The following is a 14,969-nucleotide window of genomic DNA, read 5'->3' on the forward strand; positions in this document are numbered from 1 at the left end:
GCCAAACCAAAAAATATACTTTTATCTATCCTCCATTAAAGGGTTCACTGCAGCACAAAACTTACTTGCCAGAGTCTTTGGAATGGACAGGAGGCTTTCATGGACTAGAGGGTCATCCGTGGAGTTAACCAACATAAGTGGCACTTGTATCTAGAGAGATAGACAAGGCTCAGACGTGAAAAGAAAAGACCTCCCTTTGCCCCAATGTTAGACAATCCCTACCATGTGCTGGCAAACAAAACTTACATTGTGCAAATACCGGACACAGCTTTCTTCTTCATAGTACTCCTTAAGAGACTTATAGCCATGGAACCTTCTAACAAAAGAAACACAAGAGACGATGAAATCCCATCAAAGACAGTACACCTTAATGGGAACCAAATTCAGCTCCACAACTCAGTACCACATACTCAGGAGAATGATCAGCCCAGGAATGATCTGTACCCCGAGCCGATGTAGAACATGTCTGTGTGTAAATATACCAATATTAGAAAGGAGTGAATTGACTGTCAGGACCCTGGTCCAAGTACCAAGTCGCTAGTCCGTGGCTGCTGGATGGGAGCCACCTAGCTGCAGGCATCCCTGGCTCTTCTCTTGGTCAGCTGGCCTGGCAAGACGCCCACATGATGTTGCATCAGGTCAGTTAACCAAAACAGGAGCTGCAGATGCGTCACATAGGAGTCAATTGGCCGGGCTCTTGTCCTACAGCAACTGAATACAGATCTGGCAGCTGGATCAGGGTCCTGCAAATCCTCGCTAACTACTATTACTGCTCACGTCACACCACAGCCTTTCCTCAGATTTAATATATAGATAAATCTATACTTTCCAGTATATACTGTACCATCGCTGACTAAGTGCACAGTGGCGTGTGTCGCTCATAGGGTGCCACCACACACACTAACTTTCTTTACTGAATGCCTTCATATGGAGCAGTATAGTCAGCTGCGATTCACAGAATGATATTCATACATAGCGGCACTATATTGGTGGCATCGGGTCAGTGGGATCCAGTGGACACGTTGGCTGTATAAACCTACAGCGTTCACAAGGCAACACAAACCCCATAAAAACTGGAACCCCCCCAGGAAGAAGCAAAACGCGTGCTGGGGTCTCTTACTATTGTCATTCAGGTCTAATCCATTTATTTTTTATCTTTTATATGTGCCCGTTAGCCCTGCTTTGTTATCGTTCTATTCCTTTGTGTGTCTTCTCTGGCATTTAATATGGCTTTTATTGGTATTACTATGTATGGCTCTAGGCTTTTTGTTCGTATTTCATTATTTATTCTGAACATAGCCTGTAGCCTTCCTTGGTATGTTTTATGTTCATCTGACCATCTGCTGTGTCCATTTTGACATATCATTAGATTAGGGCATTATATGCATATTATATCTTTTAGATCTGGTATATTATTATAGGTCTGCCTGAGTGACATAGGTACTCTGAATATATTCCTTTTAATAGGTTTGTATTCTGTTTCTTTTGTAATATAATAAAAAGGTATACATTTTTATATTGGGCATTAACTTTTTTTTCTTTTTTTTTTTTACAGTGTGAATAGAGTCTGATTTTTTTTTTCATTTATTTAGGAGTGTCAGAATGGTTTCCCTTTACTTCCTATTCTGGTTCCGATTTGCGGGTTGCCAGATAGAATGACATAATTAAGTAGGAAACACCTTCCAAATTATCAATATTTCTGGATTATCAGATGTGTAAGTTTAAAGCGGATCCGTCATGTTACTTCAGCTTTGACCTCTGGAGTCATCCAAACTCGTGCTTGGCCATTAGGGCTGCTGAAAGAACACTATGGACACAGTTATCAGTCCGGTGTATTCCAGCTATGAATATGTGCATACACCTAAGCCTGTCAATCACCACCAGGGGGGAGGCGGAGGAGACCGATTCAGTGGAGGGACGCTCGTCTCATGAATATATACAAGTATGGGGCTGATATACAGCACACTAACTCAGATTACTAATACAATGAAAATATAGCAAATAAAACTAAAAAAACTGCAGCTAGATCTTACCAATGGCCACAAATTAGAGAACTGGCTCCCGAGACTGTGACCAGCATCCTGTGCTTACCTCATTACAGTATCATCTATCTGCATGAGAGACGTGGCGGTGTACAGCCGACTGAGCACCGAGTCTTCAAATACTTTATTCATTCGGCTGTCCGTAAAAAGCGCATGTCTAAAAGAAGAAAACACAAGAAACATCAAAACCACAACTCCATATACAATCCTACGCTAGATCACATGTAAAAGTCAAAAGACAGGAGATTGAACAGCACAATGAAGCACCATCCCTTAAAGGGGAACCTGTCACTAGATGCCTACCGCCCAGACCATCAGCACCATGAATCAGAGCCTGGCCGCATGATTTCAGCAGGAAGGATTCTCTCTAATACACTTTTGCTTTTCAGAGAAAATATAGTTTGAATATCTGTCCGAGGACCAGCAGGAGATGAAACAAGTCTGGCACCGCTTCCGGATAGCTTCTCCCCACCCCCTTTAGTTGACTGACAGATGTCTCCCATAGCCAGTTAATGAGAGCATGCGTCCAGGGGAGGTGCTGGACTAGTCTGGTCTCCGGCTATGGTCCCAGACCAGATTTTCTAACTAGATCTTCTCTGAAATGCCTAAAAAAAAAAGGTATGTGCATGCCTTAAGTATTTGCTGCAGACATCGCTACATCAAAAACGTGTCACTTGGCAGGAAAAATGCTGCATCAAACAGAGCGTTTTTGACGTGTTTTTTTCCGTTTACTAGAATGGGAAAAAAAAAATGCTGAAACAATAATTGAAATGCTGCGGATTTGAAAGGTTTCCATTCTGCAAGGAAAAAAATAAGCAACATGTGCATGAGATTAGCTGGGACAGTAAAATTCTGAATTTGCGTGGCAAACACGCGAGGTGTAAACATACCCTGACGGTTTCTGAGTGACACATGCCTGGGTGCAGCCACGCTGATTCATACTGCCTGTCCGGACTGCATAAATCTAGTGATTGAGTCACTTTAAAGAAAGTGGCTTTAGAATGGTCCCTGGATGGTGGAAAATGAACAGAAAAGTGAAATGTTTGGAGAAAACCTGGAAAGCATTCAAATGCCATCCGAATCACATCCTAGTGCTGTCCATTTTTCACTAACTAATGCTTGGATGACACACGGATAGTAATATTGGACACACTGAGACCATAAAGACCAACATTGGATCCAGCATATGGATCACAATTTTTTCTTTTTTTACATTGTGGCATAAGAGATAAAAAAAAAAAAATGGACATTTATCTAAAAGTTACAGAAAGCTGTGAAGACCACTACTAGTGTGGTGGTGAAATTATGCATTATGTGCTCTCCACACCCTTGGTACTTGAGCCTGTCAAGTGTTAAATGTCAAAGTCAGCACAACCCAACTTCTTAGGATAGAAGAGTGAGAAAAGCCTTCATCCTTCACCAGGAACAGTGTGAAGGGCCCTTAGTCAATCTCCATCTAGTTTAATAAGTAAATTACTTTAGGGAAATAAAAGAAAGGACACTGCAAAAGGAATTCTCTGGTTAAAGTGAATCTGTCAGAGAATGCAGTGGGCACAGGTCCGCTCTTCTATCACCCAAGGGGCACAAAAAGCTCTCCAGCCCTTTTTCTTTCTTGGCATTCACCTCTAGACACATTGCTCTCCGCAGGGAGAGTACGAGTTTCTATTATGTGCTGGCTCCCTTCCTTCCTATATTGGATTTTGCTACAAATCCGGAAACGTTTATTTTTTTAGTGAAAGAAAGCAAAATAAATAGATCAAAAGGGTAAAAACCAAACACAGGTTCAAATAGCGAGCTGATGTGTAAGTGCAAATAGCTGACCAGCTTACTGTATGAGCGCGGACGTGGCAAGCTATTTACATAGGTCACGGGTCCCTGCTAGGTTTAGGGAGTGTAATACCTGTGAGACAGAATGATTTTCTTCATGTTGTCGGCCATGAGGAAGTTGTAAAACCGTCGACATTGATCCCATTGCAGAAAGGTCTCCTGAGCGCTGGAAGAAAAAGCTAACAATCAATGGACTGTTATGAGAAAGTGAAAGACCAAGGGGCACAGGGCACACGAGCCACATAAAATGGCAAAACATTGGTTTAACTTTAACTACAGGGTCCACAGCAATAACAAATGCATGAGACGGAGGAGGCAATGCTGCAGAAGCTATAGACTTTATAAACTTATGTTACTTCATTGCAGCTGTCATTCTGGAAAAAAAGCCATACTAAATTGTTATATGGTTCTTGCCCTGCCACGTAAAGACACCATGCTAATCAGTGAATGAGCCTCATTGCACACGATATCAGCAGATAGACAGTAGGACTGCACTTTGTAACTTGCTTTCTTTGCAAATTTATATCATCAAGAGAACATATAGAACGTGGGGACCATAGACTAAAATGTACAGATTACATAGCAGTACATGTAAGGTCAGTCATACCCTGCACAAACCACTAGGGGGAGCAGGCGAGGCACAAAGGTACAGGGAGATCAGTGCGATCCCAGCATCTAGGCCTCATCATACAAGCAGGCAAATACATGGGAATAAACACGAAAAAGGGATTTGGGTGGATGAGGAGCAAATGGTAATGATAGGTAAGGTTCACTAAAGGTAAAATAATGCAGCCCATTTACCACAATGTCCTCCTCTCACCCGGTTGCTTCAAATTATAACCCAAATAGTAGATTCCTATTACCTACAGACACAATTTTCTAACTTTCCCCAGAGAAATGAATGCTGAATGCTTACCACCGACATGTCCATTATTCATATTCATTTGTTAGACCATGAACAAATTACTGATTAATTCTGATACAATGTGCACAACTAGAAAAACAAGGCTACTTCTTACAGAAAGAGCCACCTCTCAGCTGAATTTCCTACAGAAGCTCGGCTCACTAAAGTGAATGGGGCTGAGCTACAAGAGCTATTTTTTGGAAGCCAGAGGCCATATTTTTCTTATCCTTTGCCTGCGTTAACCCTGGATTGGGTCTGGCTGGTCATGCCCAGATGGCTGCTTGCTGAATATCCCTTACAGCCTTCTGTTGCACGGCCTCCATTCACAGGAACCAGTCAGTAACACTATCCATGAGCAAGCAGAGGTAGTGCGGGATAGGGCATTATGTAAGATGCCTATTACAATGCCAGCCGCCAAAATTTGGATTTTTTTTATTAGTGTGTAAATTAGGCCAATGCATTGGTGGGCATATTAGTACACTCACAGCCTTGTGAACGGAATATAAAAAAGGCCGAACATCTCCGTGGATGGCGCTAGAATAGGCATTTTCTATAATATTTTACACTGCTCTATCCCGCACTACCTCCGCTTGTTCAGCGAAAGTAGTAAGGCCTCACCAAGTTGTTTTGCTTGGCCTACTGTAATCAAACAGCAATAGGGCATGTGGACAGTAGATTTAGTCAAAAAGCTAGGTTATACAGTAACATCTGCAGCTTTTACTGTAGAAAGAAGCCACTCACCGATAGTGTGCCATCCCTAAAACCAGCAACTTCCTAAACTTAGGCAATCATGGAGAAGCAAAGGGGCAGATCAGTTCCTCCGGAGACTAACAAGTGCTCTCATTTTATCCCAAATTCTGAATCTGTTCATTATTTCTAAATGCCAATTACTGATTTGAGCATAACACAAAAACAGCAGCAGAAAGGTGGAAAGATAAAACAGCTATGCATAGTAAAGAATAGTTTACTGTTGTGACCAGGCTGCATTTGTGGAACCTTTGTCTTATTTCAACCTTGTCAACCATGAAACACCAAATTCATCTTTTTAGAAGTAAATTCATCAACTTCTGTAAATAGTTAGCGTATTTTTCAGACTATAAGATGCACTTTTTTTCCTCCAAAATTTTGGAGGATAGTGGAGGGTGCGTCTTCTAGTTCGGATTTACGGTGTGGATGGTTGTCCGGATGGGGGGTGGGGGGGGTGGGAGTGGCAGCATTCGAGGGGTGGGGGGGGGTCACAGAGGCAGGAGCCACCTGCTGCAGCTCACAATATGCCCACTGCTAAAGAGAATGAATATTCACTGCTCCCCAAGTCCATAGTCCATCCCGCCTCTATGCACTAAAGCCGACGGTGGGAGGGACTATGGGCGTGTGGAGCAGTGAATATTCATTCTCTTTAATGGCGGGCACAGTGACAGCTGCGGCTCCTGTAGCTGCTCGGTTATCACGTGTGCCTGTTACTAAAGAGCATGAATATTCACTGCTCTCCACTCCCATGGGCGTGGGGAGCAGTGACTTTCGGCAGCTGATCTCAGCATGTGAGCGCACGTTTGTGACGTCATGCGCTGCTTACACGCTAATGTCAGCTGCTGGCATCAGAACAGAATGCCGCTGGAGCAGAGGGAAGGCGAGTAGAATCCTTTATTATTTTTATGTGTGCTGCATGAGGGGGCACATGTCTATCACGATGGGGATATGGGGATGGGGTACCCATGAATACCAGGATGGAGATATGGGGATAGAGGACCCATGAATAACAGGATGGGGGATATTAGTTCAGATTTGTGGGACATAACCCCTAATAACAGTCTCAGCAGCAGACCCCCTCCCCCATAACAATGCATCATGACCACATTTTTTGCTTCAATTTTTTTTCTATTTTCCTCCTCTAAAACCTAGGTGCCTCTTATGGTCCGGGGCGTCTTATAGTCCGAAAAATACGGTACGTGGCAAAGAGGGTACGATGCATTACCAGCACCGAGTGTACAACACTTACCGGGAGGCGCTGTACCCCTGGCACACACTCACACAGCACAAGACTCGCTCCTGATTAGTCACTGCTTCACCCAGGTATTTACAGACAATGTTTCCTCCAAGGCTAAATCCTACAACGATCAGTCGGGTCTGTGGAAAGGTCTTCCTGATATAGTTCACCATGGCGCCAAATTCCCAAGTGCAGCCTGGAGTAAAAGAAAAAAAGGGCAGGATGAACTTTACAAATGCAAAACTGATCTAACCATCCAGCCGTCACTCAAGAAAGAATACAGCGTCTATGGAATCACAACCTAAATGATGACATAGAATTATGATCTCTACCTGTAAGATACAGAGAATATTGAAAATGGCAGAAGTAATGGTGCAATGGCAATAGAGTGCTGGTAGGAATCCTATTCTATAGTCCATCTCATGTGAAATGGTAAATTACTTACGCCCCCTCCCTCCCCCATGTTGATAAAAAAATTATTGTATTACGAAAAACAAAACATTTTCTCATCACAGAAAATATTAAAAGGGGTTGTCCCCCAAGCAAAGTACATTTTAATCCATAGATCCTAGAATAAAAATAACTTCCACAATTGGATGTGTTTAAATAAAATGTTCCTGTGCTGAGATAATCTTATAAATGTGCCCCTGCTGTGTACTGTGTAATGGCTGTGTCTGACCGTGCAGGAACATGGTCTGATCATACCACAGCTCCTGGGAAGCATGGTGGCTCAGTGCTTAGCACTATGGCTCTGCAGTGCTGGGGGGAGGTCCTGGGTTCAAATCCCACCAAGGACAACACCAGCAAGGAGTTCGTATGCCTTTGTGGGAGGAAAGCAGAACATACAGATAAGGGAAATTACATTGTGAGCCTCAATAGGGACAGTGATGTTGTCAGTAAAGTACTGTAATCTCCAGGCCAAGGGGGGGAAGCAAAAGAGTATTCAGACAGAATCAGCTATGATCCCATGTGGTCTTTTCTGTGAGATAAAACATTTCCCTGCCTGCTTTCACACCTATTACACAGTACATAGCGGGGGCACATGTATACCTTCTCCAGACAGGAACATATTTATTTTTACACACATCCCATGTAGAAGTTATTTTTATTCCAAGTTCTATTAATAAAATGTACTTTGTTTGAAGGACAACCCCTTTAAGTATAGGCCAGCATGCGATTCATTTTACTGGTATTAAATAGTGTACAATGCCGGTCTGCAGCCCTAGCAGACCTTACACAGAGGAGGTGCTGGGACACTAGTTTACCAGGCTACTGAAATGCACCATTTATATTACAGAGGCTGTGCAAGAATATTCTTCCACTATATTTGTCTTTGGGAGTGGCATGATGGACCTGTACCCCTGGCTGAGACAACCATATGACAGCCAGAGATTAATATGCACAAGTCCTTTTCTAATCTATGGGACACACGCACAATATTCGCTTGGTGTAAGATGGACGGCACATACTGTGCAGTAAGCAGCTGCAGCTCGGGCAGGAGAGTATGGCTGCACACCCTTGTAGTCAATCATACACAATAGATCAATGTCACTGGCAATGGTAGACAATTTTAGTGTACACAATTGCACTTCAATTGGCAGGGAAAACAATATAGTGATACATAGCAGATAAGTTGTCCGGAATGGCCAATTTTGACAACGAATATTTCTTACAGTTCAACCACCAATCAGGCATGTTCGATTTTTTGGAAGCCTAGCACTCATTCCTTGATCGTCTGAAAAAAGCCAACATGCAGCCGGAAAATGTTTTTTTTCTGTCAAACGTGCATGGGGGCCTTAGGGTTGAGAAAATTTGGCTTCAACATCACAAATTTTTTTGATTAAAAGTATCTGGCAACACCTAGTCTCCCACATCCTGTAGAAATAAACATGCGGAGTATAGGTACTAACAGTATTACAGTAGCTATCTTATGTGCATGGCCTACTTCCACCAGCACAGAAGCCGATGTAATGACAGGCCCCATAATGCTTACTGAAGAATACCTACTAGCTTAATGGAGTGAGCGCGAACCTACATCCTACTGAATGGAAGCTCAGAGACATCTGAGCAGGATGAAAGTACTGTATATACCCATCAGAAGACAACATACTAACAAATGTTTGATTAAACTAAAGTATATCTTCTGATTTTGCTTTCTCCAGCAGAATAAGACCACTTGGCTCTTGGCCTTTAGTTAGCCTTGGTCTAATGCAGGAGGTTTCCCTAGACTCATGATATTCTGGTATTTCACTTCTGCCAGGAAGCCTCCATGAATTTACAATTTGTAGAGCAGATATTAATAACTGGAATTAAGGGTCAGCAACATTAACCCAAAGCAAAAGGCCAAACACATTTTCTTAGTCTTGGGTCAGAGATTTACCCATAGGAAAAAAAGCGTCTCTACAGGGCGGCACGGTGGCGCAGTGAGGTCCTGGGTTCAAATCACACCAAGGACAACATCTGCAAGGAGTTTGTATGTTCTCCCCGTGTTTGTGTGGGTTTTCTCCAGGTTCTCCGGTTTCCTCCCACACTCCAAAAACATACTGATAGGGAATCTAGATTGTGAGCCCCGATGGGGACAGCAACGATAATGTATGTAAAGCGCTGCGGAATATGTTAGCGTTATATAAAAATAAAGATTATTATTAAAGATTATTAAGTATGGTAGCCATAAATAAAGTGGAATTAGTCACCAACAATTCCTACAATCAGCGGCCCACAAAGTTGTAACACATTAATCTCTACAATGCGCTTCACGACCACACTAACAATTGGAGAAGTAAAAACTAGAAAAGGAAAACTTCCCATGTATTACTGTAAATGGTGACCAACCTTCATAACACAAATCATTTACATAGTGCTTCTCTGATGGAGTACAAATAAAGCACTAAATATCCAGTCCTATGAGAGAGAGATATAGAGCAGGAGGAGCACGGCAGACTGATATGTAGGGATGCAGGAAAAAAGTCAGTACAACTTGGATGCTTTTTAAGAACTCTCCTCTTTCTATGCTTGGGAGTCTGGAGGGCAGGCAGATTTAGTAATTGATCTGTATGCACTGTTCTACAATGACGGCTGTCAGTCGTTATAGGACCACCCACTGGACTCCTAAGGCCAGACAGAATCAGCACATCAGGTTTCCCCCTTTTGGTTAAAGGGAATCTGTCACACCTGGCACTTATCTGACCTCTAATATGGCCATACAAGGTGATATGTATAGATTTACATTTCTATCACCTGTATGGCCATATTAGAGGTCTTGTTGCTGTGAAATGTCTTTTTATTCATACAAGTTTCTGATGCTTGCATGTCCAGGGTCTGGAAGAAATCCCTGCCTCCTGTGTGAATTACAAAGTTTCCCCCCTCCCCTGCATGTCACGGTGACTGGATTTGGCTGCTGCAACTGCACATCACAGGGCACTGTGACATGCAGTGGAGAGGGGAAACATAGTAATTCACACAGGCAGGGATTTCTTCCAGACCCTGGGCCTGAAAGAATCAGAAACGTGCTTGAATAAAAAGACATTTCACAGCAACAAGACCTGTAATATGAGGCATACAAGTAGGTATAGATTTACATTTCTATCACTTGTATGCCCATATTAGAGGTCAGATAAGTGCCAGGGGGTGACAGATTCCCTTTAAAATAAATAATATAAATATACAGTACAGACCAAAAGTTTGGACACACCTTCTCATTTAAAGATTTTTCTGTATTTTCATGACTATGAAAATTGTACATTCACACTGAAGGCATCAAAACTATGAATTAACACATGTGGAATTATATACTTAACAAAAAAGTGTGAAACAACTGAAAATAGGTCTTATATTCTAGGTTCTAAAAAGTAGCCACCTTTTGCTTTGATGACTGCTTTGCATACTCTTGGCATTCTCTTGATGAGCTTCAAGAGGTAGTCACCGGAAATGGTTTTCACTTCACAGGTGTGCCCTGTCAGGTTTAATAAGTGGGATTTCTTGCCTTATAAATGGGGTTGGGACCATCAGTTGTGTTGTGCAGAAGTCAGGTGGATACACAGCTGATAGTCCTACTGAATAGACTGTTAGAATTTGTATTATGGCAAGAAAAAAGCAGCTAAGTAAACAAAAACGAGTGGCCATCATTACTTTAAGAAATGAAGGTCAGTCAGTGCGAAAAATTGGGAAAACTTTGAAAGTGTCCCCAAGTGCAGTTGCAAAAACCATCAAGCGCTACAAAGAAACTGGCTCACATGAGGACCGCTCCAGGAAAGGAAGACCAAGAGTCACCTCTGCTTCTGAGGATAAGTTTATCCGAGGCACCAGCCTCAGAAATCGCAGGTTAAAAGCAGCTCAGATTAGAGACCAGGTCAATGCCACACACAGTTCTAGCAGCAGACATCTCTTCAACAACTGTTAAGAGGAGACTTTGTGCAGCAGGCCTTCATGGTAAAATAGCTGCTAGGAAACCACTGCTAAGGACAGGCAACAAGCAGAAGAGACTTGTTTGGGCTAAAGAATACAAGGAATGGACATTAGACCAGTGGAAATCTGTGCTTTGGTCTGATGAGTCCAAATTTGAGATCTTTGGTTCCAACCACCGTGTCTTTGTGCGACGCAGAAAAGGTGAATGGATGGACTCTACAAGCCTGGTTCCCACCGTGAAGCATGGAGGAGGAGGTGTGATGGTGTGGGGGTGCTTTGCTGGTGACACTGTTGGGGATTTATTCAAAATTGAAGGCATACTGAGCCAGCATGGCTACCACAGCATCTCGCAGCGGCATGCTATTCCATCCGGTTTGCGTTTAGTTGGGCCATCATTTATTTGTCAACAGGACAATGACCCCAAACACACCTCCAGGCTGTGTAAGGGCTATTTGACCAAGAAGGAGAGTGATGGGGTGCTACGCCAGATGACCTGGCTTTTACAGTCACCAGCCTGAACCCAATCGAGATGGTTTGGGGTGAGCTGGACCGCAGAGTGAAGGCAAAAGGGCCAACAAGTGCTAAGCATCTCTGGGAATTCCTTCAAGATTGTTGGAAGACCATTTCTGGTGACTACCTCTTGAAGCTCATCAAGAGAATGCCAAGAGTGTGCAAAGCAGTCATCAAAGCAAAAGGTGGCTACTTTGAAGAACCTAGAATATAAGACATATTTTCAGTTGTTTCACACTTTTTTGTTAAGTATATAATTCCACATGTGTTAATTCATAGTTTTGATGCCTTCAGTGTGAATGTACAATTTTCATAGTCATGAAAATACAGAAAAATCTTTAAATGAGAAGGTGTGTCCAAACTTTTGGTCTGTACTGTATATCCATGTTAGCCAAGGAGCATTTTGGTCATACCATCAATTGTATTCAGATTTTCCAACTCTAATCTGTATGAACTTGAATGCAGCTCAGGTGATGTGTATTTGTGTAATGAGAGAGGTTGTGGCCCAAGGATAGAAACCCTTTATTAAGGTGTGCAGAATTATTAGGCAGCTTGATCTTCTCAGGCAAAATGGGCCAAAAAGATTTAAAATTATGAAAAGTGATAAATTGTTACAAGTCTAACAGAGGAAGCAACACTCCTGAAATTGCCAAGATATTGGGGCATGATCACAGAACCATCAAAAGTTTTGTTTCAAATCGCCAACAGGGTCACAAAAAATGTGCTGAGAAACAAAAGGCGGCATGTTAACTATCAAAGCTCTGAGAAGAATCAAAAATGAAGCGATCAGGAAGTCATTATCCTCCATTGTTGTCATATTCCAGAACTGCAACCTCCATGGAGAGTCCAGAAGTACAAGGTGCTCAGTGCCCGGAGCCATGGCCAAGGTAAGGAGGGCTGAAACCCGACCACCGCTGAAGAAAATGCAGAAGTTGAAAGGTCAAGAACAACAGCCAAGTGTTGTGTATACCGTATACCTGAGTTTGGACAATTATCCTATGTGTTTGGGGGACTTTAAAAGGGGTATTCTCAATACTGAAAGTGTATCTCATAACCGTGGGGTAGGGAATAACTTTCCGATCACTTAAGGGCCTGAAGAGCTCCAGGTCAATGAAGGGGTGGTAGATCATGTGCACTGCCCCTCCATTCATTCTCTATGGGACCACCAGAGATAGCCAATCTCTGGCGCTCCCATTAAGAGTGAAAGAGCGGCAGAGCGCATGATCGACCACCCCTGCATTGATTTAGAGCTCTTCATGCCCTGGTTCTCGAGATCGCTGTGGGCCCTAGTAGTAGGCGCTGGAGCGATCAGAGTTTTCCCCTACCCAATGGATAGGTGATAAAAGGGTATTCTCAAGATTGAATGTTAAGTCTAATGTTAGACTCCTAGTCCGTCTCATCATCCTTACAGGTAGGATAACAATGACAAATAACACCTCTATATACAGCAGATAATACAGGATCCAGCACTCACAATAGGTGATATCACAGCATCATAACCTTTGCCCAGATTAGAGTATGACCAGGAGTCAGTGAGTCAGATCCGGTCTATTGCTGCCTATGGTCAATGTGATTGCTGTAAAGCATATCTCTAAATGCTATTAACAGCTGCTCAGACAAGATGCCTGCTACAGGCGATATATTCCCTTTTGACGATGCAGGATGACATAAATCCATGTGACCCATTAGATAACTGCTTTAGACTTCGCCATTTTAGCCAAAGCCATGAGATCTTCTGAAGACAAGCGAGATCCTGAGTTCGTACCCTATATGCTGACGTGGGGGACGTCAGAAGGCAGGGTTTACAGACTAGGCCTGCCAACTTTTATTTTATGATAATTTTCTTTCAATGGGTATCTTGAAGGGGTATAGGACGCTCCCCTAAATGAGACTTTCCTTAATCACCCAGAGCTGCATGTGAGGCACGAAGTACAAGACTCACCAGATCTCAGATTGGCTGCGAAGATCTTTGGCGCGGAAAGTAAAAGCCCCTGGTTTTTGTCTTGATGCAATATTTTTAATGTACCTCAAAGCTTTTAAGCTGTACTAATAAATTGGTGAAGTTTTATATCCAGACGTCTGCACACCTTAGTTTGTTTTCTCTACAGTGAAGTCTCTTCATTTAGACAATATTTCAAAGGTTTGTCCATCAAAGCTCATTTCTGTACTAGGAGAGGAGACATGCTGGTGTTGTGTCAGCAGATACCCGTCAATGTGCGTGACCGATCAGCAGGTATCATGGACGTGTTGTGTTCTAATGATTGGGACATGAGCACGAGACTTGCTGGCTGGCATCAGCCGACAACATGATCAGTGCCACTTGCAGACGGCTGTGCCAGAAAAACACCGTTAATCAGCAGCTCCCTTCACATTAAATGCCACCACAATTCCATAACAAATACAGGACAAGTGAACCTGACCTCACTGCTGCTTGGCTTTCAGTATCACCAATAATAAATTTGTGAGGCATAGGGTAGTGCGTGATAAAAAGGTTTGTTTCTCCCCCTTGACAAAGCACCATTCTTGCGCATGGGCCAAGTCTGATATTGCAGTTTAAAGAAAACACCACTTGCCTACCATAGACATAACCATAGAGTATACATATACAGCGGCTGAAATAAGTATTGAACACGTCACCAATTTTCAAAGTAAATATATTTCTAAAGGTGCTATTGACATGAAATTCTCACCAAATGTAATAACCCATCCAATTCACACAGGCAAATAAAATCAAACCAAACATGTCCATAAATTAGATGTAATAATGAGAAATGACACAGGGAAAAAAGTATTGAACACGTGAAGAAAGAGGTGCAAAAAGTCATGGAAAGTCATGACACCAGAAATTAGAAAGTAATCCTGCCACTTAGTGAAAAATAATATCAGCTGGTTCAACCGATTGCCTGTAAAAAGATGTCACACAAGAAACATCTGATAATGTGTAAAACCAGGGAGCTGTCTCAATACCTTTGTAACCTTATTGTTACATGCCATCAGTATATTTTGCATCGGAGATGGCATGTCTAGAATTTCTAAACTACTGAAGGTGCCATTGTATAGAAAATTGGTGACCTATTTAATACTTATTCACCAACTGTATGTGCAGAAAGAACTGTCAATGAAAATGCCGTGGGCAGGTAACGCATCGGCTACTGGAAGAAATTTAATTTTCTCCCGGTAGCCATACTTTCAGTACAGCAGCCAGATAGCATTACAATGCTATGTACCTGCAGATTAACCCCACATCTGCTTGTAAGTAGCGCTTTTTCGTGACAGGTTCCATTTAATGTCAAGTAGG

General features: G+C 42.6%; 1 protein-coding gene across 1 annotated transcript in view; it reads right to left on the minus strand.

The window, feature by feature from the left end:
- Nucleotides 1-14,969, minus strand: part of ABHD2 (abhydrolase domain containing 2, acylglycerol lipase) — a 50,300-nt gene that overhangs the window by 8,665 nt on the left and 26,666 nt on the right. The window contains exons 6-10 of the mRNA XM_073653264.1: nucleotides 6,770-6,953; nucleotides 3,943-4,035; nucleotides 2,092-2,199; nucleotides 247-316; nucleotides 66-150 (exon numbers count right to left, since the gene is read on the minus strand). Coding sequence (XP_073509365.1) covers nucleotides 66-150; nucleotides 247-316; nucleotides 2,092-2,199; nucleotides 3,943-4,035; nucleotides 6,770-6,953 — 540 coding nt within the window. The remainder of the gene's footprint in view (nucleotides 1-65; nucleotides 151-246; nucleotides 317-2,091; nucleotides 2,200-3,942; nucleotides 4,036-6,769; nucleotides 6,954-14,969) is intronic.

This window comes from Phyllobates terribilis, unplaced genomic scaffold (genome assembly GCF_046119375.1).
Source record: "Phyllobates terribilis strain yellow unplaced genomic scaffold, ASM4611937v1 Scaffold_11__3_contigs__length_659146591, whole genome shotgun sequence".
NCBI lineage: Eukaryota > Metazoa > Chordata > Amphibia > Anura > Dendrobatidae > Phyllobates > Phyllobates terribilis.